This window comes from Buteo buteo, chromosome 11 (assembly GCF_964188355.1).
Source record: "Buteo buteo chromosome 11, bButBut1.hap1.1, whole genome shotgun sequence".
Classification (NCBI taxonomy): domain Eukaryota; kingdom Metazoa; phylum Chordata; class Aves; order Accipitriformes; family Accipitridae; genus Buteo; species Buteo buteo.
In genome coordinates, this window is record NC_134181.1 from 14,884,114 (window position 1) to 14,909,929 (window position 25,816).

Here is a 25,816-nt window from a genome sequence, read left to right on the forward strand (position 1 = left end):
AAAAAGCTTTGAGAAATATATGGTAATAGAGGAAATCTTGGGGCAGAGGTGTTGAGAAAGAAAGTTTAATTTGCCTTTTTTCAAAACAAAAGCCTATGCCTAACACCTGAGCTCTGTCTGAGCTGTCACTGAGAAGATGAGGAAAAGACAAGTCCTGCCTGCTTGCATATAATTTCAGTAGTCAGGAGAGGTAGGTACAGATCTTGCACAAGGCCAGACCTACTGTCCCAGCATGGCAAAGGTGCCTAGTCTGTAGGAGAGCAAAGGTTGTCCATGTACTTTGTGAACAAGTGGGCCAACTAATTGTTGCTCTTTGCACTGACAACGCTCTTTTCTTGCATAGTCATTTCATTCACAGCTTCTAACCAGAAGTGTCCCTCTGGAGTCCCTATTCCCATTGCATAGAAAAAAAAAAAGGAAGACTCCAAAGCAAAGTTTACAGTTTCATAGCAAATCACCATCACAGTCTGAGAAAAAACCCTTTGTTGTCTCCTGCTGGCAATATGCTAAAGTTCAGTTTATTCTTAGCTTTTCATGTGACTTACTGTTCAAAATGTAATTAGTACTAGAATTGATTTGTCTGATTTGGGTAATGATCTGCAAGTTGTTAATATTCTAAGCACTCCTTTGAATTCCCCTCAAACACACAATCTGTTTTACTGTATGCATGATTTCCTGTTTTGATTAGTTTTGTATCGCTACTCAGCAAGAGAAAATTTTCTCTACTCATATGCCCAACCCCATAGCCACGGTCTGACATCAGTATCATCCTCGTTCCCTCCAGTTATTTCATATGTGCAATCACTTTTTATTACACTGGAGCCAACCCTGAGAAGCCACATGCAGATGCTCCTTAATATCTACCAAATGCACGTAGACTACTTTAGAAGAGAACAATGCATATTTTCACAGCTGCAGCTTCCATTTATCCTCTACGCCATTCAAGAGACGTTTTTGCAATTTGTCAGGGCTTGTCAGAATCCAAAGTAACAATACAAATAGCTTTTGGTCAGAGAAGGAATACTAAAGACAGATTCCTACACAGCAAATCCTTCCATATTTCTTCTGTTCTGCCTGTATTGATGCTACTGTGAAAAGCAACTTTCTTCAGTCAAGGTACACAGACATTGTGCTTTTAAATAGGGACTTTCGAATCACTGAGGAACTGCCCAGCAAGCACAGATATAGCATACAAAAATGTCACATATTAAGCTCCCATTGTCGGCTGCAATCCAAACAGTTGGCTAGGAGGAACTTAATGTCATTAGGTGCTACTGTCCTCAAGATCAGATAAAGAGGTACCTTTTCTCCTTCACAAGTAGTCTGGAAATGAAGTCTTTAGCTTCCTCTGATAGCTGTTCAAATGCTTCTGCATCAAAATCCCAGCTGCAATTGACTACATAATTCATTGTCTCTGCATCAGTTTCTCCCAGGAATGGGGACAGGCCACTAAGCCTTAAAAAAAGAAAGAATGGGAGGGAGATGAGTAGGTATTATATGCAAGATGTGTTTCTCCTGCTACGAATCCTCTGCTGTATAGCTGTTGTTAGCTTACGGAGAGGAAAGAATCTCAGCTATGGGGGGGTTCCAATTCTCAATCCTTGCAAGATAAACCAACAGTTTGGAGCAGTAAAGTTTTGTAATGTTAGTGTTACTCTCTAGCAGTTCACTCAGCTATGTCAGGGAGCACTGTTAATAGATCCCCAAGAAAATTAATTCCATGGGGACCTAGGTGCATACTTCAGTGCTTTCCCAGCTAGGAAAGCTAGGGGGACTCAAGCACTTTCCTAAATCAAGGCTCATATCCATATTTGGCTTGAATTAAACAGAATTCTGAACAATAGTATGCTTTTTTTCAATTAGTCTCTAAGCCCAGATTTATTGCTCCAGTCATTTATTACTTCATTCAGTTGGGTTTTGGCTAACATACAAATTTAAACCAGAAATGTATCCAGTTCACAGAAGGCATCTGTGAAAGATTCTGAGACGCAAAGTCAGCGACTTTGGACAGACAAGCTGTCCATGGCCACCATCCAGATATCAGAGAAAAGTCTGACATTTTTTAGACCCATGGCCTAACATCCAACTCTGTGCAGATGCGCACCAAGTCCAAGCTACTAAAATGATCAGATTGCAAATTTGAAAATTAACTCAAGTCCTCGGGAATGCAATCAAAATGAAAACTCTGACATGCTTTGGGCAACTTTTCTGAGTAAAAAAAGACCTGATCCATTTTGCCTTGCTAAATAAGGTGGTCAGGGAGAAGAACATTTACATATTTATCAAAAGGGTTATTTGTTGTTTAGACCCTTTGCGTTAAGAGCTGTTGTTTTTTTTTTTTAACAGAATGAATTAGGAGTCACAGCCAGATGGCCTCAGTGGTTGCTGCATTCCTGCTCTGCAGATACCCTCCCCACTGGCGTGCTCTTGCAGAGCCTTTGGTGCTATCACCACAACCCCTCGCAGGGTTACTCACAACATATACGTGATGACGCCTACACTCCACATGTCCGTTGGGAAGGAAACAAAGTCATAGTTCACCACTTCAGGAGCCAAGAACTCTGGAGTTCCAAAATTAACCTTCAGTTTTTCACGAGGTTTGTACCTTTACCAGAAAGGGACATCAGTGGTGAGCGCAGGCTGGGGAACACATCTCACATTTGTAAAAATCAAGGCATGGCTTTTTGCCATTGTGAGCATGGCAGAGCGAGCAAAGCAGATTCCCCAGGCAATCAGGACAGCATTAAAGTCTTTAAAGAATAAATTGGTGAATTTTGCTGTGACTTCATGTGAACATACCAAAAGCTATCCCTTTGCCAGAGCAAAACCAGAAGGAAGACCAAGGGCAATAAAACCTGCAAAGGCCTCCCCCACGGAGTGACAGCAGCTTTACTCTCTGCCAGGCTTTACAGGACACTTTCCAGCAGATGTTGTCCAACATAAAACAAATAAAGCACCTTCCATTACAACAGGTTTGGAGAACATTTGCTTAATGGGATGTACCCAGCTACAGCTCAGGGTAAGGGTCTGTGTAAAAAAAAAAAAGGAGCACAATGTAACTGCTAAGGTGGGACCCTGAATAGGGTTATTTGGGCTTGGTAACAAGTTAAACAGTGCTCCCATATTGGAAGAAAATGATTCTGTTCTATTGCTTAAAAAGGAAAGGTTACAAAACTGAACCAGTAATAATTGTCACTGATGGCAACTGGAGTTACATCTGTGTCCAAACAGAAGAAACCATTAAAGCATTGCTTTTACATCTCTCTCTCCTGGAAGATCTCGTTTTCAAAATGGCTTTAGTAGAAGTTTGCATCTTTACCCTCCCAATTTAAAAAAACAAAACCAAAAAACTCAGTGTATCTATTTCTGTTTTCATAAAATACCTCTAAAAGAAAAAAGTCTTTGCACAGATACTTACATATACTCACATAGGTACATATATGCATGAATGCACCAGGTTTTGGCTTAAGAAAAGCCACAAAGTGTTTAGAAAAGAAAGAAAGAAATGTTGTTGTTCTTACTGTTATACCAACAGGAATCATTCCTTTTTTTTCTATGGGAATTGACTTATGCTCTCACAGCCTTCATTTAACAAATGCACACGAGCAAAGTAAAAGAATGGAGAAAAGCCTGTATTTCTCTAAGGGTTTCCTGTTTCACATGGGATGGCTCAAACATGCTCCCCCCCTCCCCATTTTTTTTTCCTTCAATCAACTTATCTATGTAGAGTTTAAGCAGATAATTTACACAACCAGAATCTGCACAATAAAACCCAGCAATCAAGAAGTCTCTGGGAGCCCTCACAGAGTTTCTAGAGTAAAAGCTCTACATGGGGAATCATTTTGAGATAATTATAACAGCAGTTTAGCTTTATTCAAACAGAAATGTTATTTGAAAAAGTAAATAGATAATTAACACACACAGCAGAAAACTCATGCCTGCAGCAGCATACTGCTTAGCTCACTCACATAGCAGAATCACTTTAGAGCCACCAAAATGCAAAAAGAAACCCAAAACCAAACAACCCAACCCAAGAACTACCAAAAACATGTCAGAGGTTTGTGGGTTTGTTTATGTTTTGGTTGTTAAAATAAATTCTTAACTGAACTTCTCTTACCTCCTTGCTAATCCAAAGTCAATAATTTTAATCTGGTTTCCTGTGTGATTTACACATAGTATGTTTTCAGGCTACAAAAAGAGAAGAGGATATTTTGAGTTAAACGTGACTGTTCGGGAGGGAGATCTAGCAAAAGAGTATAAAAGTATCAGATTTTAATAATTTTTAGCATAATACTTTTCCTTCTATTCCTATCATGGTAGAGAGAGATTTGACTGGCATACTGAGTTAGTGAAAGGTTTGGGTTTGGACTTCCCATAAAGTAGTTTAACTTTTGTTCCTGTATAACAATATTCCTATATTTAACCATAATGACAGATTTTGAAATGGAAAGGCCCCCCTGTATAAAATAGTAGAGTCAGTCTGATGGTTGAGGCTTACCCACTGGATTTACTTCTTAAATATAAAAGTAACTCCATATAAAGCCACAAGAAACAGGTCAAATGCATCCTTTGGTTTGCCCATGAGGGCAAAATTTTGTTTTTTACAATGAGAGTATTTTTCAAGGTGGAGATGGGGAGAATGATGGTGTTCAAACTTATTACAACTGGAGAACTGTTGTATTGGGTTGGTGTGGCAACATTTTGGTAGTGGGGGGGCTACAGGGTGGCTTCCTTGAGAAGCTGCTAGAAGCTTCCCCCACATCCGACAAAGCCAATACCAGCCAGCTCTAAGACGGATCCACCGCCAGCCAAGGCTGAGCCCATCAGCAATGGCGGTAGCACCTCTGGGATAACAGATTTAAGAAGAGAAAAGAAGTTGCAGGGGGCACAGAAATGGTAGCCGGCGAGCTGAGTGAGAACATGTAAGAGAAACAACCCTGCAGACACCAAGGTCAGTGAAGAAGGAAGGGGAGGAGGTGCTCCAGGTGCCAGAGCAGAGATTCCCCTGCAGCCCATGGTGAAGACCATGGTGAGGCAGGCTGTCCCCCTGCAGTCCATGGAGGTCCACGGTGGAGCAGATATCTACCTGCAGCCCATGGAGGACCCCACGCTGGAGCAGGTGGGTGCCCGAATGAGGCTGTGACCCCACAGGAAGCCAGCACTGGAGCAGACTTCTGGCAGGACCTGTGGCCCCATGGAGAGAGGAGCCCACGCTGGAGCAGGTTTTCTGGCAGGACTTGTGACCCCGTGGGGGACCCATGCTGGAGCAGTCTGTGCCTGAAGGACTGCAGCCCATGGAAGGGACCCATGCTGGAGCAGTTTGTGAAGAACTGCAGCCCATGGGAAGGACCCACGTTGGAGAAGTTTGTGGAGGACTGCCTCCCATGGGAGGGACCCCACGCTGGAGCAGGAGAAGAGTGTGGAGTCCTGCCCCTGAGGAGGAAGGAGCGGCAGAAACATGTGATGAACTGACTGCAACCCCCATTCCCCGTCCTCCTATGCTGCTAGCAGGGAGGAGGTAGAGAAAATCAGGACTGAAGTTTTGCCGGGAAAGAAGGGAGGGATGGGGGGGGAAGGTGTTTTTAAGATTTGGTTTTATTACTCATGACCCTATTCTGATTTGACTGGTAATAAATTAAACTAATTTCCCCAAGTTGAGTCTGTTTTGCCAGTGATGGTAATTGGTTGAATGATCTCTCCCCATCCTTATCTCGACCCAGGAGCCTTTCCTTATATTTTGTCTCCCCTGTCCAGCTAAGGAGGGGAGTGATAGAGCAGCTTTGGTGGGCATCGGGCATCCAGCCAGGGTCAACCCACCACAACTGTCTACAGGCCAACCAGATCTAATATCATTTGTGTAAGACACTGTATAAACAAGCAGAAAAAAAAAAAAAAATCAGTTGGTATTTCTGTTCAAAAAGATCGGTTATTAAGGGGCCATTAGGAAAACATTGTCATTTTACTGCAGTTCAGTTCCAGGCAGTAAAAAGCACAAACAATAGGCGAATGATTGAAGAGGTATTTGAACACAGTTACAAGGGGTAGGGGGAAGTGGAGGGAAGACTGCAGGCATTTCTAGCCAAAGAGGGTTTTGGGTGTGGTTTTTTTAATTGAGGACAAAAGGGAATTGTTTAATTCCACACAGAATGAAAAGCTTCTGATTTAAGAGAGACAAAAAAACCAGAATCCTGTTCATTTCACTATTCTAAGCAAGCTACCAAATAGACATTGAAAAAAAGGTAATGAATCTCTAGAGCTCCATTCATTGTGGCTACTGAATTAAGTAAGTCTATTCCTTTATGACATAAGTCCATGAAACAAGAAATGACTCTTGTAATTAGAGACTCTGTGGTAGTCCAAACCATAGCATTGCTAAAGAGCAGAGAGCACGTACTACTGACCTTCAGATCTAAATGGAGAATATAATGCTGGTGCAAGTAGTGGACTCCTTCACAAATCTGTTTGGTAAATAGGATCGCATCCAACTCAGTTAGATTGTAGTTTTCATCTGTGATCCGGTCAAATAATTCACCACCATCAAGACTAAAATTTTGACATAGAAAAGTGTTAAAACCCCTAAAATTCCTTATTAGCTCAATTTATTTCCAAATTGGCAACTTAGGCTTTCTAATTTACCAAGGGTCCTAACAACATGTCCAATATAAAGTGTATCAGTAGTCTCAGTGACTTCAGGAGACTTATTTCAGAGTGTAAAATTAAGTATCAATCTAAATTAAAAAATGGAAAAGTTGTCACTAACATTTGGGGGGGGGGGCGGGGGGGAGATATATGTCAAACCCAACCCCACACAACCTGGCGATCTGATGGGGACCTGAAGAACCTACAGAGAGTACCAAAGTATCTATTATTTGCTCATCTTATTAGTCTACAGAAAATAAGTCTGCAACCTATAAAATTTACTAAATGAAACTTCTCAAACTGAAAGCTATTTAAATGAGCTGACAATTGAACTTAATTCTGCACAAAAATTAAGAGAAAATTACATCAGACATATAGCTCTGAAAAGGTTCTGCAAGGTAAAAACTTCGGGTATTAATTTCAATATACACATTTTAAATGTCTTATCATACTTATACTTGCTATTTAATTTTGTATTATTTTTTCTTCATGTTATTAACAATTAGTTCTGTAGCAAAAACTCAGTTTTTAGGTTATAAAACTTCAGGTTTTTGTAAAGCAAGATGCCACTACACAGAAAAGGCAGCAGGTATACATCATGAAATCTCCCTCTTGTGAATTCCATGTTAGATATAGAACAAAATTCTTATTTAGCTTCAAATGGGGAGGCATTTTTATTAATCCCAAAATTATTCAAAGGAGGCAGACCACGCACTAATCACCTTCCTACCTTCTCCACGTCTTTTCTAATTCTACTTAAAACACCTCACTCCTCCTCTTGTCTGAGTCTTTCACCTTCACCCTCTCCCTAGTATAAGCTTTTATTTACCCATGACACTTTTATGTAATTTGGTAGCTAGGGACAATGATGGAGCCTGTAAGTGAAACTTAAATGAAAACTGAACCATAGCAAAGTTCCGTTCATTAATAATCTTGTAATCTGTTTCATACTCTTGAAGATAGCTGCCTTTCTTATAATTTGTTTAAGCTGTAATCTTGCCAAATATATAATTTTTAACCTGAAGAATTTACCTTTAAAACTTTTTTTTTTCCTTCTGAAAGTGAAATCAACTCACTCTCAGGCTGGGAAACCATTCAAGTCTTCTTTAGACCTCAGAATTATCATTCCCTATTTCCTTTAGTGACCTGAGAAAACCCAAACATCTGACAATTCCTGAGATCATTTAAACTTACTATTCCATAATTAAAGTGATATTATTTTTGGCTTCGAACGCATCATAAAGCTGGATCAGATTCACGTGATTTAATTGGTTCATGACATTAATCTCATTTTTTACTTCCTCCTGAAAAAATAAGTTAACAAAAAATGAGCAAAAAACGCTTCTTAAATTCCAATACATTCAAATACAATTATTTGTAAAACCCAGTAACAGCTATACAACAGGTCTCATGTGGACAGCAGGTTTAATCACAAACACGGGAGATGACAAGCAGTCATATAAAGTCCAAGCTGCTACTTACTAAGACAGATTTTACACTATTTGATACTACCCAACAACAAGATACTGCCTCTTATGGGCTGATTCAGGGAAGTGGTTTTAAGGTGCTTGCGACAAGGCCAGGTTTAGTGTGTGCTCACTTGGGTTCACAGCAACATAGTTACCCTCTCTTTTGCTCCTTTCACTTTTATGATTTTGGCTGCCAGGCTGAGACCAGTTGATATTTCCGTGCACTTGTGAACTTGCCCAAAACGCCCCCTGTTGATACCAAGGAAAAGATGAGAAACCGGCTTAACACAGCTCACCACAGGAACTTTTCATACAACTATTCTTATCATTGATTAAAAATAGCACAGTACAAAGTGAACAGAATCAGGTGGCCAGCAGCATGAATCTCCTCTTTCTCTCAGCTTATGAAGGATTAGTTTTATCTTTCCAGCCAGTTGTTCAATGCTTACATTAAAATATTATGCCCCCTTTGTATTACTACATTTCACTGTGGTATGATGACCTGATGATATTCTTTTTCGGTTCTGTAACTGTATCCGTTTGCTGTCCTTCAGTGATGCGTTAGTGGGTATATTAACAAGGATATTTCTGTCCTGATCTCATAACTTTTTACATGACTAAAAGACCAGTAACTGTAGCTAGGCCACAGAGTGCATTTCTTGCATGTTGTAAATTCTCCCCCATGTCACCCAGATACGTTAATGCCCCTTGGGATGATTTCTAAACACCATCTTCTCTGCTATTGCATCATATTGCTTATACTTATTAAGCCATATTTGTACTTGGATCAACCTGTAAATCAAACCTTCCTGTCAGATAAGTAAGGATACAAGAATACAACGGCTGAAGCAGCTGCAGACTTCCTATGAATGAAAACTAAACACAAGGTCAAAATAATTATAACTTCTCCCTTATTTTTTTTTAACGTGCAGTTCAACATAGAAAAAAGATTTTGGAAGTTGCCTGACCTAATGGGTTTTGCTGACTTCAAATGCTTTGAATCTGTCTGCCTGAAGGGTACAGGTTTTTCTCATGACACCAGCTGTGGCCAGGATTATTATAACAAATGCAAAAAACAGTCATCTAAGACCACTGTCAGGCATCTGAAAATGGAACTGGGGCAGAAACCAGTCATCTAAGGGACACCCACACACCCCCCAAAATCAACAGAAGGTTGATAGAAGGAACCCAGCAACTACGGTAGCCCAAAAGGTCTCAAGGATGAACCTGCTCACTATGGCTGCAGTGAGCTTGCATGTGCCTCACCCACACACACTTGGGGCCGTCTGAAGAAGATAGCTCTAGCTCTCCAGCTAACCACATTTCTCTGTGCCTTGGCTACCAACAGCAGTACAGCATTAGGGACAGGGATACTTACCCCCCCAGTACTTCGTGACGACATACCGAGTAGCACATTGTCACCTCTGTTTGCTTGACACTCACTATGCGATGTTCGAAAGGAGCCGGAGGAGAAGGGCTGTCATCTAAAGAGGAGACAAGCTGGTCATTGAGATGTTTCTGCACACATCACTGCACTCAGTTTCACCTCCCTTACACCAATGATTTCAATTCACAGGACATGCGCATCACCTTGTGTTTGCTAAGTGTAATGAGAAGTCTCAACTGCCTTCCGTGCTCTCAGTACCCACACCTCCAAAACCATACTCTTGTGCTCCCCCCACCTTGGGCATGACTGTTCCTGAAGGGATGAGCCCAGTTTCTCAGACAGGCATTACTGACACAGCCCTCAGTGCTTCTGTGGGCATGAGGTTCTACAGGAGAGACACTGGGGGCCGACACAAACGCCTGGACAAGCCAGCCTCCAACTGTTGCCGATAAGCTGCTAATGCAAACACTCAAAATAGAACTTTAGTATGAAGTGCACTGCCCTCTCTCCCATCTTTTCGCTTTGCTTCATGTTCCCCTACCACACCATCAATTTTTCTTCTACTGGAATTCAGACAAGCACTAAAGAATCTGGATAACATTAAGCATGTGATTCTGTCTCTATTTTTAAGAGTGGCATGCAAGTAAAATAACCATTGTGTTTCCAGTTAGCCGTAAGAAGGGAGGTGCTGAAAATATCCAAAATCTGTTATCTCAAGTAAGGGACTTTTACTGCTAACACCCTTTTACAGATGAGGAATAAAGGCCCAGAACTGAGAATAGAATCCCACCTCCTGAATCTCAACCATGTTTTTTTAAACACAGTAAACCCACTGGACACCTTTAGAAGATCAACATCTTAGTTCATCCACTAACAGAAGAGGTCACCTGAAAAAAATGTCTGGAAGTTTGAAAAAATTACACTTGATCTTCTTTTAATCATTATATGGCAGCTGGAAGGACCAGCACAAATACCCAGCACTGATAAATGATGACAGTTATTGGTAAAATCAGGAAGTTTCTCCTAGCAGCAAGATTTTTGCAGACAATGTCCAAGTTAAAGCTGCAGACATTAACATTATAACTATGAAGTTTCATCAGTTTGTGGGAAGCTAAATCAGTCAACCATGATACACTTAATGGCCAAGTTTTTCTAGGGTAAAACTTCCGTAAACCCACTTTTGGTGTCCCCCCATTCAAAGCAATTTTACAATTAATCTCAAGATATCTTGGGCTGCAATTTGTATTCAACTCAACTCTAGCCACTGCTGAGAAAGCCAGATCCAGATCAGGACATCTACCCATGTATGTGCATTCTGGGACATACACACGTTTACGCTGCCAGGAGAGAGTACTCCCTGAAACAATGCAATCAAGTGTTCACACAGTAACTGAGGACAGATCTATGGCCAATAACACAAAAAAGACCACAGCAAGATACTACTGCAATATTTTACTGCTCTCTGGATCTCCATAGCTGCTAAAGCATACCCGGATTTGCAAACTCTATGTTAAGGAATAAATGCTTAATCTAAAGAAAATGGACTTTTTCAAAATTACTCATACTTCTGATCACACATATACTTCGCCTAATTTTATTTTAAAGGAACTTTTTTCCCAAAACACACTTTAAAAGGAAAATCACTATTGAAACAATTTGTACAAATAGTAATTCATTTGTTATTTACATAGTCAAAGATAAGTGGCAAAATACTCTTCAACTGCAGGACACAGGTGGTCTACTGAGCACTGGTCCAGCTACTATTGTATATATAAACACGAGTAGCACAAAAAGTTTCTGAGAGTAACTGCAAGCAACTTACCGACAATCATTTCATCCTGTGTAGGAAGCTCTTTGCTAGCTTCCAATGACATAGGCTTCTCTGGTGCCATTCCTGTACACTGATGAGCATCACTTTCACTTCCCCCTGAAGATGCAGACTCAGATTCCCTCCTCTCAGAGTTGCTATGTGTCAGGGATTCTTCTGCTTTTGCTGTTTCTTGATGGATTTTCACTTCTACCCCCACATCTTTTGTAGGCTCCTTCACAGATGTATTCTGTGAGGTTATGGGCTTGCATTTTAATTCCAGTTTCTCTTCAGCCTTTTTATCTGGTTTGGGCTTGCTCAGTAATAGCTGTTGCTTCCCTGTTTGAGGTGCAAGTTCATTTTGCTTATTGTCTCCTTTCACTTCTTGATTTGGCTCAATGCTGATGTTTTTAGGACTCTGCTGAAGTTTTAATTTGTCAGGTAGCTGTTTGACTCCTTCCACTTCTGCTAGTGTGGAGGATGGGGATTTTACTTTGGGACTTTTACCTCTGTGATCATTTAAGTTTCCTTCCTTGATCATCTCCACCTTTTCTTTCATTTCAGTCATATGTACATTGATGGATATCCTGCAGAGCAAACAGTTGACATTTTGTGCGGATGACTAGCCTTGCTTTTGTAACTTGGGGGGGGGGGGTGTAAAGGCAAAAAACTATAAGCTTCCAAACCCACAGATTTCTACAGTATTAAAGAAATCTAACCATATCAATCCTCTTAGGAAATACTCACAACACTAAGGGAAGAGCATCAAAAAGCACGCTGATGCTTTTTCCGTGTCCTCATCTGTGTATATGCCTGCCTTCTGCTGAACACAAAAAGTCTCACACTGCAAAGTGTTAATCCCACATTTGAAAGCTTACCCGCTTTTTGCAACTATTACAGTTGGTCCAATAAAATACCACTATTTGGGCAGAGAAGAGGTAGTGATTGCCTTCACAAATTACAGGCTAATTATCTAAATGGCTGACTGCTCATATAGCTCTACAAATCCAAAGGTTTCCATCCATCCCAGTCCTATTCCAGCTGGCTGACTTGCACACTCAAACATCTGTGTTTGTGTCTTCTGATGGGATAGTACTCTTTCCACAGCTTTCTGTTAAAAAATGTAACTTTCACAAACTCTCTCACACCATCAATACTATTTTCCTTGGCATTCTAGCTACTGGAAAAGTTTAATAATTTTTTTCTTCTTGTGTTGCCTAAAAAGAATACAGGTTAAAACCAATTCTCTATGTTCCTAAAATCCATCAAAGATATTCATGTGATAATTTTTGAGTCAACTGTTACTGCTCCAACTGTCATGAGCACGCAGCCTGATTTCAGTGAGACTGAATTGAAACTTGTGAAGTTGTAAAGTAGATTTTATACAACACCAAGTAAAGAAAATTTCTGATGTCTAGAAAAGAATGTACCTCATTTTCACAAAAGTTATTGCCTCTTTCAGTGGAGCAACTTTATTACAAGAGATGTTATAAAAGAAAATGTTTCTGCTTTTGCATAACTAGAGTCTGAAGTTTCTCATTTTCAGCACCTTTAACACCCTTGCATCGTGCTATGAATCTAAAGCTGCACCAGAGTGAGCTGAGCAAACACTTCCACTGCTATCTAGACAAGCCTGAACTCGGCAGGACTGTTGGGCATTTCTCCAAACAGGGGAACACTATGTTCTTTTGACGCTTCTGCGTGGGCTTACAGACTTCATTAAAAGTTGCATTCATTTTACAGAGGCATTTACCACCCTCATGAGACTTCACACACAAAAGCATAATAGGTACCCTGTGCAGGAAGGCTGCAGCTTCCCCTGGGGTTTACTCGAGGTTCTGCCCTCCAGTTGTCTGTCGGCCTCCCTCCTCCCCAAACCAAAGCCTTTGGTGCTCAGACACCCGCCCCGTCCAAACCAACCAGCTGCTTCAGAAGCTGCTGCCTATCCCCAACTTCACGGCCTGGCACATCATGATCAGCCAGCACTGACTTCCAAGGGGTAACAGCAACTGTTCCTCCACAGCTTCACAAACACCTTGAGCCATCCCCTGCCTGACAGGCAGAGCCTCCAAGGCAGCACTCCAGCAGGCAGCTGGGATGGACCCACTCCAGCTGTTGAGGCACACCGCCTACGGCTCACCGGCCAGAGCCTAAAACCCATGGGGAAAAGACACGGAGGTCCCTCTCTTCTTGGTGTTGTTACAGCAACCAGTTTGGAGGTAACAACATCTATAAACTGTACACAAAGTTGTTCCTGAATGTTTGAAAAAAGGCCACAGTAGTGAAAGCTTCTACTTTCTCCTGATACATCTTGACACTCGGCCTCTTAGGAAAAAAATATTCCAATGTGCCAGTCTTTGCAATGAGCCCTTTCCCTCATTAAGCCTATGTGCCAACATCAGGACAGCTTTCATTCATTTTGCTAATTTATTCTTCATTCACTTTTTTTTTTTTTTAGAGAGTCCCATAATCCCAGTAGAGGATTGCACAGGATTACCCATTGCACAGGAAGATTTAAGTGTCCACCCTGTATTCACAAGTACTGCTACGAATCACAAGTCTTCAAATTAGCATACACAGTGTCATGTTCTTGTCCGCGTTTCAGACACTGATTTGTACATATGAACAATAAGGAAATTCCATACACAAAGTAACTTATATATGTATATGTATGTGTGTGTGTATGTATGTGTGAGTGTGTCTATCACCAGTACATACATACACATATATAAACAACTTTATATCCACCAGCTCAGACAGAGAAAGCATAGCAGTTAAAATTTGCGACAGAATTTCCATCTGTCGGGGTTTGGTTGGTTGGGGTTTTTTGGTTGTGGGTTTTTGGGGTTTTTTTGGTGTGGGAGTATTTTTTAAATTAAATAAATGGAATTAAAATCAAATCCTAAATAAATAATTCAAAAGGAAATGGATTATAAAAGACATATTACAAAACACTTATATGAGTAAAGATTAGGCTAATAGAGATTAATAAATGAGCAATCTGGTCATATCTTTAGGTAACCAAGGCATTAAAAAACCCCACAAAAACACCAAGGACAGCAAATGAAACAAGTTGTTTGTTTTTGTCATATATGAGTAAATATCTCAAATTCCTTTCATCCCCACGGTTATAGAAACAGAAAAGTTGGACAGGAGTGAGTGGTTTATAAATGTCCAACTACTTGAGCTGTACTAGGGTGGTCACCTTTCTACCTCTAATACACAGAAGCCCCGATCATACAAAAAATCTCCCATACATCTAGCCCTCTGACTCCTTGGCTTCATAGAAACTTACAAAGGGCCCTTGCTGCTTTGAGTTTTTTGCCTTAACCATTTGTAAGGTCTTGCCACTCCTATCCCAGCATGGCTTTTTTTTCCCCTGGATCATACCTCAGCAGGAGCTGCCTCCTTTAATGACCTGGCTTTCCTTTTTTTTTTCCTTCTAACACGTGAAATGGTTTCAGATCACACAGAAAGCTACCAGCAAGGCTGTTACCTGGTATGTGTCACTTCACACCCTGTGTCAGCTATAGCCTGGGATGTGGAAGGCACAGGTTCCCGGGATGCCGCGCTTGACGATGGAGGTTTGTTTTCATTCTCTCTGAGCTTCTGATGAACAAGCTGTCTGTGGCACTTATCTAGGCGTGGGGCTCTGTCCATATCATCTGCTTTAGCAGGAACATTTTGGTTGCCTACATGATCTTGATTTACGAAGGGAAGACCGTTGTGTTGATTCAAAGCTTTGATACCAACATCCTTTTCCTGTTGACAGCTCTTAGAGCTGTGTGTTTTGTCAGCACCTTCTACTAATTGCTGCTGCGCTGTCCTCTCTTTAACTTGGGGTTTGGAGTCAGCTTTGTGGGCTACTGCACTAGAAGCGTTCACCTTCTCACATGCTCCCTTGTTTTCATCCAGCTTTTTCCCACTTTTTGTCTCTGAATAAAATAAACCATTAATAAACTATCCTTGACAAAAGCAAGAGCAAAACAGAGAGGGAATAAAGTAACCCACCATTCAAAATAACCTACGCAGTTATGTATATCTGAAAAGGTAGCAAGAAACCTCCCGAAAGGTATAAAATCCTTACACCAGCAGGCTTGAGACAGCCCTTATTAATGCTCACGGCTTAATCAGAAGTTTAACTGCTCTGCTGGCTTTCCAGCAGCGTTACAGACTGAACTTGGATTTCCATAAAGCAAACAAAAAACCTGCAAGGCTCAAGCTCACTGCGTATAAAATCTGAAGTCACTCTCTGGGCAAATATAACAGGTAGTTCAGGCACTGCAGACCCATCCGGGACCCTCCTGAACCTGATACACCCTCTGCCTGATTAAAGGGGCAGAGACGCACTGAGTAAGACACCAAGGGACAATGGGCTTGAGACAGTGCCTCTTGCTTTTCCACAAAAAGGACAACAAGGTTCTTCAGCACCTTCTCATGACAATGGTTGTGAATATTAACAGTGGAAATTTCTAGGGTAGCTTCTTTCAGGATTCAGCATGCACAGGTCACTGGCATTCAAGGTTAGTTCACAACCCCGTGTAGCTTTTGAGTCAGAATTATGACCATCTGCTTTATTTTTGTCACTTCCTAAATGATGAAGCTAAAAAGAGGGTCGCCCATAATTTAAAGGATTCACTGACAATTTGTGAAGACAACAGCATGACAGGGCCTGCTCAACATCACGTTCACCCCGTTACAACCCCACAGGCATTAATAATGGATGCAACAGGGCAATGCCCTGACAGATGCATCCTAAATAGGAATCTAGCCCTGACATGGCAATGAAACTTGCTGATCAAAAAAAGATATTCCTAATGTCAACACATCCCTTTGTCAGAGAGGGGGAGGAGGGAGGGCTGGTTCAGATGTGTTAAGGGAAAAGAATTTATTAGGTTCAGCTATGCGATATTGCCACTATCTTCGTGGTATCTCTGAACAAGTATTGCTCTCTTAATTCAACTCACTGTAATTCCAAAGCAAAAAAAAAAAAGTGCAGCCAAACAAAGATGCTGCTTTTAGTTTCTTGATCTTCTAGCATTTTGCGGGGCTTGATCTGGGAGACAGATCATCTTGTGGAGGAGGTGAGAACAACTCTATTTTCCCAGTACTGGTGGACAAAGTTACTTGGTTACATTTGAGTAATTCAGGTAGCAGAAAATAGCAGGCTATTAATTTCCAGTTTGTCTGCTGCACATTCTAGCGTCAAAGCTTGTAGGATGCCTGGAGTGATACGTACCTTCCAGAGGCTTCTTGCTTTCAGTTTGGGTTCCTCTGTTACTAAGCACATGCTTAGGTTTTGCACCACTCTCCTCAGGCTTATCTTTGGCCTAAAAATGACAGGGGAACACAAAAATAAGAGTTATGGCCAAGAGTGTTTATTTCCACTAGGTTCCTCCAACTACATAGGTATTCAGACTCTGTAAAATGGATGCTAACACCTCTGATCGTCTGAATTTTTAGCTACTGCTTCTGATGTTCTGAATTTTTAGTTACCTCTGTATTTAGTCCCTTATTCCAATCTCTCCCTACTTTTGCAGACAGACATACTTCGAAAACAAGATGACACAGAATAATACATTAGCTTACTGCTTTCCAAAATTTTGACTGTCAGAGATTTTGCCTCCTGTCATCTTTACTCTTATTGATTAAAACTCCTGACACGTGAAACATAACAGGGAGATTAGAAAAAGAAATTATACTGTATTTCTGTTGCTTTTTGGCTGGTGACTGAAATATAAGCAATGTCTCTGAAGATATTGTTAATATATTTGTCTCACAGCATCCAAAGATTCATGACTTGAGCTATGATAAAGGTGATATAAAAAAAGAGCCTCTATTTTTATGGTAACTCTTGTGTATGTATTTGACATAACAGGTGTCACCTTTGGCATGGTTAACAACAGACTTACTGTCTTTTAGAAGCAGATTTTTATTTTTAAGCAAATTTCTTCCTCCAATTAAGAAAGCATAGAGGAGGGATATTTTGTAATAGCACCACTAAACACTTCACACAGCAATGCATTTTAAATCAAATTAAAACTAAATAACTAAAATTTAGCAAAAAGCATTACACAAAAATAGGAAAAGGCATAATGTACTTCTTGGTTGGTATATAGTTAAAATCTAGTGATGAGCAGCCTCCTATCCTTATTTGTACAGGCAAACAAAGCAATGCTTAAAATATTTCTACAGATAATTCTGATTACAAATTGCTGCAAATCAGCCCCTTCATCTGTTAAGTAAAAGCAGTTAAGGATTTCATGCTCGAACCACAGAGATTCCACAAGAGCCCCCCCATCTCCCCCTTCCCCAAAAATAAAACACCCAAAGAGTAAAAGTAGTAAAAAAATCATTACCATTTTTATTACATCTCTAAGCAAACCTCCAATAACGACCAGGGGGAACATTATTCTTGTGAAATCCTACGTGCCAAGAAAGCCCTGGATAACTGACAGTTTAATGCTGGTGGGTTTTTCCGTCTGTTTGTTTTTCAAATAAGAAGTTAGAGGTTTGGGATCCTATGAAGCTCAATTCATAGTCTTTTATTAATTTAACTCCAATCCTGCAGAACTTCTTCTGTAAGTATTCCCATTGCATCCCTGGAATGCTGTCATACCATCAACAAACAGCTTCACCCAGAAATGAAAACATGACCTCCCCACTCCCATCCCCATATTGAGTAACCTTGCGCTAAGCCAGCTCCATGATAAGCAGTACGCTGTTACAAAACAGCAAAGGTTGGAAAACAGAAACAAACAGGTAGCAAACTCTTTTTGTGTGCAACCCCTGTGCAACTGTGGAGCTCTTTGGACATGTCTATACTGCTATCACAAAACAGGCTGCAAAAACTAGACCAAAGTTAGCACATGGCTCAGCACAAGTTAATTTGTTTTTAAATTCACCCGTGCTTTGCTCCACGTTATCCCAGCTAGGTCACGTACATACGCTACCTCACTAATTCAAACCTAGTTCAAATATCACTCAGCAGCCTGTGATCAAAGTATAGACATATCTTAAGGTCTTATAACTGACCTTATGCTCCAATTTCAAAAACTGTTCATGACCAGAAACAAAAAAGGAGAACAATGATGGTCACATTGCAAAACTGGAGCTAGCCATAAAACTCTCTGCTTGCCCAATGCACATTGCCTGTTCTGCAACAGAGGCAGTACTTACAGCCTGGGACACAGACCTCCAACCCCATCCTAGCCCAGCAGGTCAGTTCACCTCTCAGTCTCCATCTGCCTATCCATACAACCTGGATGAAGTTCTGACCTCCTTCAATCTCCTCTTTTGCAAACACCAATGAGGAGGCACTGCATAGGGGCTAGCTGACAACTAATCCTGACAGTATGCTAGAAGTCCATGTGAAACATTTCTCCAGTATCCCTCACATCACTTTCCTTTATTTACATCCCTCCTTACTGCTCTTTTCACTTAGAAACTGACAATCTGGAAACAAAATTAATTTATCATCTTTAAACTCCTCTTCACCTGGCCATTGGCATACTGTGCAGTTCAAGGACTGCAAAGGACTGTATCTGTCTCTAGGCATTTTGCAGTGACTGCAGGCAGTAACATGTAACAATGCAGCTCTAACCAAAACGTATCAAACTCTTCCATTTCTCAAAAAATTTGTAGAACTGAAATTGGAACCGCAAGCAAGTACAAGCTTCATCTCTATCCAGAATTACAACTGATACCTAATGTATGATTTATTCTTCTCAACACTAATGGAAACTTTATAAATTCTTCTGTCTCCTAACAGTCTAGCTCACCTGTCAGCCTCTGGCACTTAAAAAGGGAGGCGAGGGGAGCACTCAAGAAGCCTGAAAAGGTATGCTAGCATCTGGCATTGCCCTGTTCTTGTAAAAGTTTAGGTGTACCTATACATTTTACAGTTTCGGTGAAAAATATTTGGATTAAGATACAAATGTACATTTGCACTTGAGCTAAGTTCTCCTTACTGTAATCATATCTCTACATACAAGGGATTCTTGGAATGAACAAAACCTATTCCAACTCTTGCAGTTTTCTCCCCATTCTTCCCCACTATGGGATACAGGCCATAGTGAAAATTCAAAACTCCCATTAGCAAAAACTAATTCCAGCTGCCTGTAACTTTTAAAAACAAGGTTAATCAATTCCAAAACACCATATCAACTACATACCAGTCTTGCCTGTTCCTTCCTCAGTGTTCTCAATAATTAAGAAATGCTTAGGAATTGATGCCTAGGAACTTGCAAACACAAGACCTATTTGATCTGAGGAGTGAACAATGTCAATGGAGTTGATAAAGTCACAGATTCATCATAAAAAAGTAGCTAAAGACAACTTAGATGTCTTAGGACATACAAATCCGCTCAGTAGTATGACCATAAGTCAGCACAGGTTTTAGTAACTGATGTTGTGTTCAGAATGCATGATCAATCAAGAAAATAGAAGCTTCTTCCAACAAAAAAATGCCTCCAGTATGTTACTCACTTTTCACTGGGGCCTCAGTTCAGTCACTAATTTGAATGACATTGCTGATCTTCAAGCACTGGTAGAAGCTGAATTTGTCTTTACAGTAGCAACCTACTCCTCACACTTGTTACAGGATTGCCTGGCACACTTTGGGAACCTCAAACATAAGACTGTAAGGCAGAGACCAAGGCTTAAAACATGCCTTAATAGCCTTGCAATTCAAAGGTCACAGCAGTAACCTGTAACAGCAATACTGAAAGGAAAACCTGAATTATACGTTATGCAAAAAAATAGCAGAAGAACCTAAAGCCCTGCTACATCATAAAGAAAAATATGAATAGCAAAACAAAACCAACCTCAACAAGGATTTCCAGCAGACTCCCCTTCTTCCAAGGCACAACGCCTTTGAGAATAAAATCCACTACTTTAGAATTTTTTAATACTTCTCCCACAAATGTAATAACTTTATCCAGTGTATCAACTCTTTTCTCTATCTTTGCCAGCCTTTCCTTATGCTTCAAGGCATCTAGCCGAGCAGCTTTCATCAATTTCAACACTTCTGAGCATATGCTCTGGACATCAGTCTGGTGAGTACTGTCCGATACCTTTAGGCCTTTTTTCATTGCATCTGTCTCATCAGGAGCTGCTTGGGATACTGTTAGCTTGTTAATGCCTTTTTCTACATCATCAATGCCTTTGTCAACTTGCTGCAGTTTGCCTGTCAGATCTTCCTGGAAATGCAACAGTTTGTCCATCTTTTCATTCAAGATATTGAGTTTTTTGTCCATCATACTTAAATTATTCACTTTTGTAGGCTGTAACTTTGTCAGGGCATTTCCCTCTGCAAGGTCCAAGTTACCCGCAGACATTCTGTCCAGACAGCAGGATGTCAGATGGATTAGGTTAGCTTTTCATTAATCGTAAATTAGAAAATGACAGTCGGGAAGTTCATCTTCTTTAGCTATTCCTATACCAGACAACCTCACTTACTGGAGTCGCTAGACCATATCATGAGATAGCTGCTGCACAAAAGATTTTTTTCAGTGTTATCTATTCCTTATTGCATGCTTTCAATGATGGAGGTAATTTGGCACCAGACTATATTTTCTTGGGCCTCCTTGACGTCACAAAACCATTTAAAATTCTTTCTCGAGTGGCTGTTGATAGGCAAGCATCTTAACAATTGCCAATGCCTGAGCAGACCTCTGGAGGGAGAAGGATTGTTTTTATGAGAAGTTTTAGTTCCCTGATTATGAAAATAACTTGCTAGAGCATTTTTCTTCATTAAATAGGAAAAATACAAAAGTAAATTTGGTGGCCTTGTGCTAAAGCTTGGAAGAATTCAGCTTTGTAGCATGGATGCAGAGCACGCAGCATAAACACAGGGTGTGCTCTTTAGGTTGGCTGGCACTTGAATTTAAAAATAGAGTACAATGACAAGGATCTGAAATACGTATCTAGCACCAGCATGTCTTTGTCAAGTGAAACTTCTAAAATTAAATCTTTCTCCCAGGCTATGAAAGTGAACCGAGTGAATTAAAAAAAAAAAAAAAAATTTCATGAAGGGACAGCAGAATTATTCCAACTATTAGCAATAAAATTATTAAACCATAAATCTTACTTAAAGGATTTGTTACTGACTTGCTTTCACTTCTGAATCACAGCACGTCTACTACAAAAATTACAGTCAGTCACTAGAGAACAGACAGATAGTCACTTTGTATTTGCACAGCCCCCACTGCACAGTTCTGAATGCTTTAGAAACATTAACGAATGTATCCTTACAACACAAAATGAGAGTCAGTCCTCTTCCACAGAGGATGAACTGTGGCATCAACAGATAAAGCAGTTTATCCCATGCCAGACATGACATTGTGTCAAACTGCATCTAGCTCTCCCAGGTCCCTTTTCACTGCTATACATCTGTAGAGGAGGGGGGAGAAAGCAATGGGGAAATCCTGCTACTGCTGAAGTCCTGGTGCAACACAACCATGGAACCATGTCAAAGCCATGGGCTTTGGGATACTGAGCATCCCTTTGCCTCCAATCCCTTCCTCATTTTTTGGAAGGGGCTTATGGGAAGAAAATGTAATTCTTAAAGTGAATTTGCTGTATGAAATAGGATGTTCTAAAAATTAAAATCCTTCCTCTACACACTGCAGAGTAGTACCAGCATTAAAATTACCCTCTGGAGAAGATGTTAAATCCTTGCCACTTCTGTAAGACAAGGTTTTTACCTTTAAAACAAAAAAATTTCGTTACGTCTACTAAGGCCACCAAATAATTATAGCCAACCTGGTGGTTCTGTGACATTTAGAGGCCAATAACTGGCTTTACAAAAGATATCAAAAGCTTTAAGACTTGGACTGTTCATCACCTTCAAGGGAGAGTTTGAATACCAAGCAATGACTTTAGAAGAAAACTTGGCTTGTGAAAGCTGACAGGAGTTGGTATTTCATGCCATCTCACTTCTCCAGATCAAAAAAGTATTTTAGTCACTGGGATTTTCACAGTGGTCTGGGATAGTATGGCATGAGTTTTATGATATCCCATATATTCTTATTTCAATAATCAAGCATATAACACAGTAAAATATACAGCTCTATCTTAAAAGTATAGGACATTGGCAATAAAAGCTTTGCAACTCTACTGCTGCATGTAAAGAATTAGAGTCTTCAGCCAAATGCCTATAAATAATTAATTCTTTCAAGCCTACAAACATGCTTGATGACAAATAATCTAAACAGACAATTTTTTTACTAAATCAAGAGTACCAGCTGAATGTTGTCCTCTTAGGGACAAAAAGAAAAAGGTAGAGTCATTAGATTGTTATGATTGCTATACTTAAAGTCAGACAACTTGCAGCAAATATTTCAACATGGAAACCTAGCCATAGAAACTCATCCACAGTTGCGTACTTAGAACTTAGGTTGCCATCACCAGTGTGCTATTACAGGCACAGCATGCACGGTCGTGAAACAATGCAAGTACAATAAAAGTGCACAACTGGCCTCTGTGTAAGTGTTCGTGGGCAAATGGGAGTCTTTTGAAATCTTGACCCACCTTCTTAGTTATTTAACAATTGAGAGCAAAAAGCATTAACACTGCCCCACTGTTGTTTACTAGTGTTACTATTCATATAACTCTGATTATATAATCTTCCTCACATACAATGGATTCTAATGGTAACCGCTGTGTAAAACAAAAAAAGAGGACTTAAAAAAAAAACAACCAACAAAACAAAACAAAAAACAAAATCAAGGGCCACAAACCATCTCTCCTCCTCAGGATTCAGCCACATACACCGTGTATTCCAGCAATATGGAACAGATTTCACCACCTAATACCTACTCACACAGGTGAGTGTGTAAGATGAGATGTGTAAGATAATGCACTAAGGAGAATTCTTGCTACGTGCAGCAAATATTCCTTGTTAGTGTTGTCTGAGGTACATACAGAGAAGACACAGCCAAAACTGCCTCCTACTCAGATAGAGCTGTTAGAGTTATAACACTACTTACATTGTACTGTGCATCCCTAAGCAACTGCAAAATTACAGGTGGGATGAAGGGCAGAGAAGAAGGAAGCCTCATTTGGCCTATAGTGTGAAGTTTTAAACTTCTGTCACAAAGTTATTAAGGTCAGCTTTTCTTTTCTCATTAATTGCCTCTTCCTTTCTCTCCTCTTTTGAACTGCCGGCAAACACACAAAAAGAAAAAATGGCTCCAACAAATCTAACTGACTGTTTTTCTTCAGGATGATAATAAGCTCAAATACTGGCAAACCCTCTTTTATTCCTTTTGCTTTGAATTACAATAGAAAGCAATTTTTGTTCAGAACATTGATTTAGTGCCCAGTGTTTGCATCTTCCTTCAGCAGCCTGAAGAGAGCATTCAGTTCCATTGACAGTCTCAAGCCTTTCAATACTTACCAAAAAAATAAGAGAAAAATCCTAAATTGCCTAACTCCATATTACAGATCATAGCATACCCATCCTTAGACATCACAAGAAAGTACAGTTATCGTAACAAATGCAATAGCCTATTAAACTCACTTTTTGTTTGCGAGGAGCTATTGCTTATAATAACATTTTGCACTTACATACTGCAACGCATGTTACTTCATCTTCAATACCCCCCAAATTACATCTGAAGAACTTGAAGTGTTGTACGAGCAACAAATACCAGTGAATCTTGCAGGACCTCTGTAGATTACAGAGCTATGCTCAGTCAACCCATGTTGTCATTGGCAAAACAAACTGATGATCCACAAGACTCCATCATAGTCTGGATGTAACCTGAATAAAATTTCTGATGATAATCGGTGTTCTGTGGATTTCTGCTTGTTTCTTCCAGGTAACAAAAAAATGAGCACTGTGAGATGGAGTGTGTAGGCAACTGCTTCTGTTCCATTAAGAGCTGAACTGAAATGAACTTCTCAGATACCTTTAAAATATCTCCAAGGTATCAAGTATCTCAGGAGCGCCAAAGAAAAAGAACACAAACGCTGGAGAATCACAGCTACGAGTGACCTTGAACTGATGATGCCAAAGAGACTTCTATTCTCAAGGGGGAAATGAGAGCTTATTCCTCTTTGGCTTCAACCCCACGCACACTCTCCCAGTTGTGAAAGAGAGATGTCAAAAACCAAGAGAAAAATTCACATTCAACACAAATAATCTATGATATGGCTATTCAGTTACGATACCTCCTTGCTAGCTCTGACCCAAAGGAAGGAAAAAATACAAAGATGGTGTGAATAGAAAAGTAAAAAAAAAAAAAAAAATCTATAGCATGTACTAAAATGACAGCAGAGGCTTATATCCGAAACAAGAAATGTCACAGAGGTTAAAACCAGCTGCTCAAACAATCATCTCATTAGATTATTGCGTTGTTTCCAACAACACAGTAAAACCAGAGATGGCTGAAAATAACGTAGGTAAATGAAAAAATAACCTTTTATACGGCCTAAACAAAGCCAAAGCTTAATAGAGAACTTGGGGGCTTTGGGAGAAGTTTGCAGTGGTTGCAACGCAACAGAGTTCTAAGGGGATGAAGGACTCAACGTGGTAAAACATCAGGAGCTTAGAAAAAAAAAAACAAAACCAAACAGCAGATAATCTGGCTACATCTGCTAAACACTACCCAGGCAAAAAATACCAATAAACATCTTTTACATATTTAGAAACCACCTGTCAACTTTTCCAAGTTACACTGAAAATCTACTTAATCTACATCTAGTTGCTGCAGCTCATTAACATACACTTCTTAGTTTTTCCCCCAGCAAATGAAAGGGTAACTAAACTTTTTTAGGGTACCGAAACTTTTGAAAAATTAAGCCCTACACCAGCGAGTAATTTCTCATGAACAACATGTTTCCTAGACACGTGAAAGGTAATAAATCATGTCCACAGTGCAATGGTGCAGCCACAGATCAATTCTCATGACAAATGGCAAGCACTGAAAGGGCATTGGCTCTAATTTAGAGGAATAACTTCCAAGGGTAAGATATGCCATACAGTCTGGATAAGTCTGTCTAGTCCAATAATTGGGTTTCCTGCTGACATCAGACTGTACTAGGAACTGACCCACACCTGCTTTAGAAGGCCAAGAACCTGACATTTAACACATCACTCATGTCAGCTGTTGGTTGAAATCCACCTGCACAGTAAAAGGGTCTATAAAGCACTATCAGTCTTCCTAAGTGACCCTGGCATGATACATTTCAATATTGCCTAGCTCACAACAGTCCAACATTACTGTAGTACCATATCAACTAAATCTTAACAATCACCATACAAACTTTTTTCCTTTTTCTACATATTTAGTGATAAAAAACTTTTAACATGGTAGGTTATGAAACACTCTCTTGCAAGTCCTGACTTCTTCCCCCCCTTCTGTTATTCTTTTTCAAACAACTGAATCTAAGGATAATGCTCCCAGGTGGCAGCACAGCTAAGGATAGGTTAATGCATCTGAGATCATGTGTAGTATTGTAATGCATCTCTGTCAAGCAGCTGACAGCAGATAGCTGAACAGATCAATT

At 40.1% G+C, this 25,816-nt stretch overlaps 1 protein-coding gene across 9 annotated transcripts in view; it reads right to left on the reverse strand.

The window, feature by feature from the left end:
- MYLK3 (myosin light chain kinase 3) overlaps nt 1-25,816 on the reverse strand; it is a 63,560-nt gene that overhangs the window by 2,034 nt on the left and 35,710 nt on the right. For 6 of the 9 annotated variants that reach the window (XM_075040150.1, XM_075040152.1, XM_075040155.1 and 3 more), the window contains 10 exons: nt 16,542-16,632; nt 14,799-15,237; nt 11,318-11,889; nt 9,487-9,592; nt 8,264-8,357; nt 7,834-7,943; nt 6,402-6,543; nt 4,118-4,188; nt 2,477-2,605; nt 1,303-1,455 (listed from right to left, as the gene is read on the reverse strand). In XM_075040150.1, the coding sequence (XP_074896251.1) occupies nt 1,303-1,455; nt 2,477-2,605; nt 4,118-4,188; nt 6,402-6,543; nt 7,834-7,943; nt 8,264-8,357; nt 9,487-9,592; nt 11,318-11,889; nt 14,799-15,237; nt 16,542-16,632 (1,907 nt within the window). Of the gene's footprint in view, nt 1-1,302; nt 1,456-2,476; nt 2,606-4,117; nt 4,189-6,401; nt 6,544-7,833; nt 7,944-8,263; nt 8,358-9,486; nt 9,593-11,317; nt 11,890-14,798; nt 15,238-16,541; nt 16,633-17,661; nt 17,864-18,497; nt 18,525-20,127; nt 20,790-25,816 lie in introns of those variants that run through there. The other 3 variants (XM_075040147.1, XM_075040153.1, XM_075040149.1) reach the window with 3 other exon arrangements.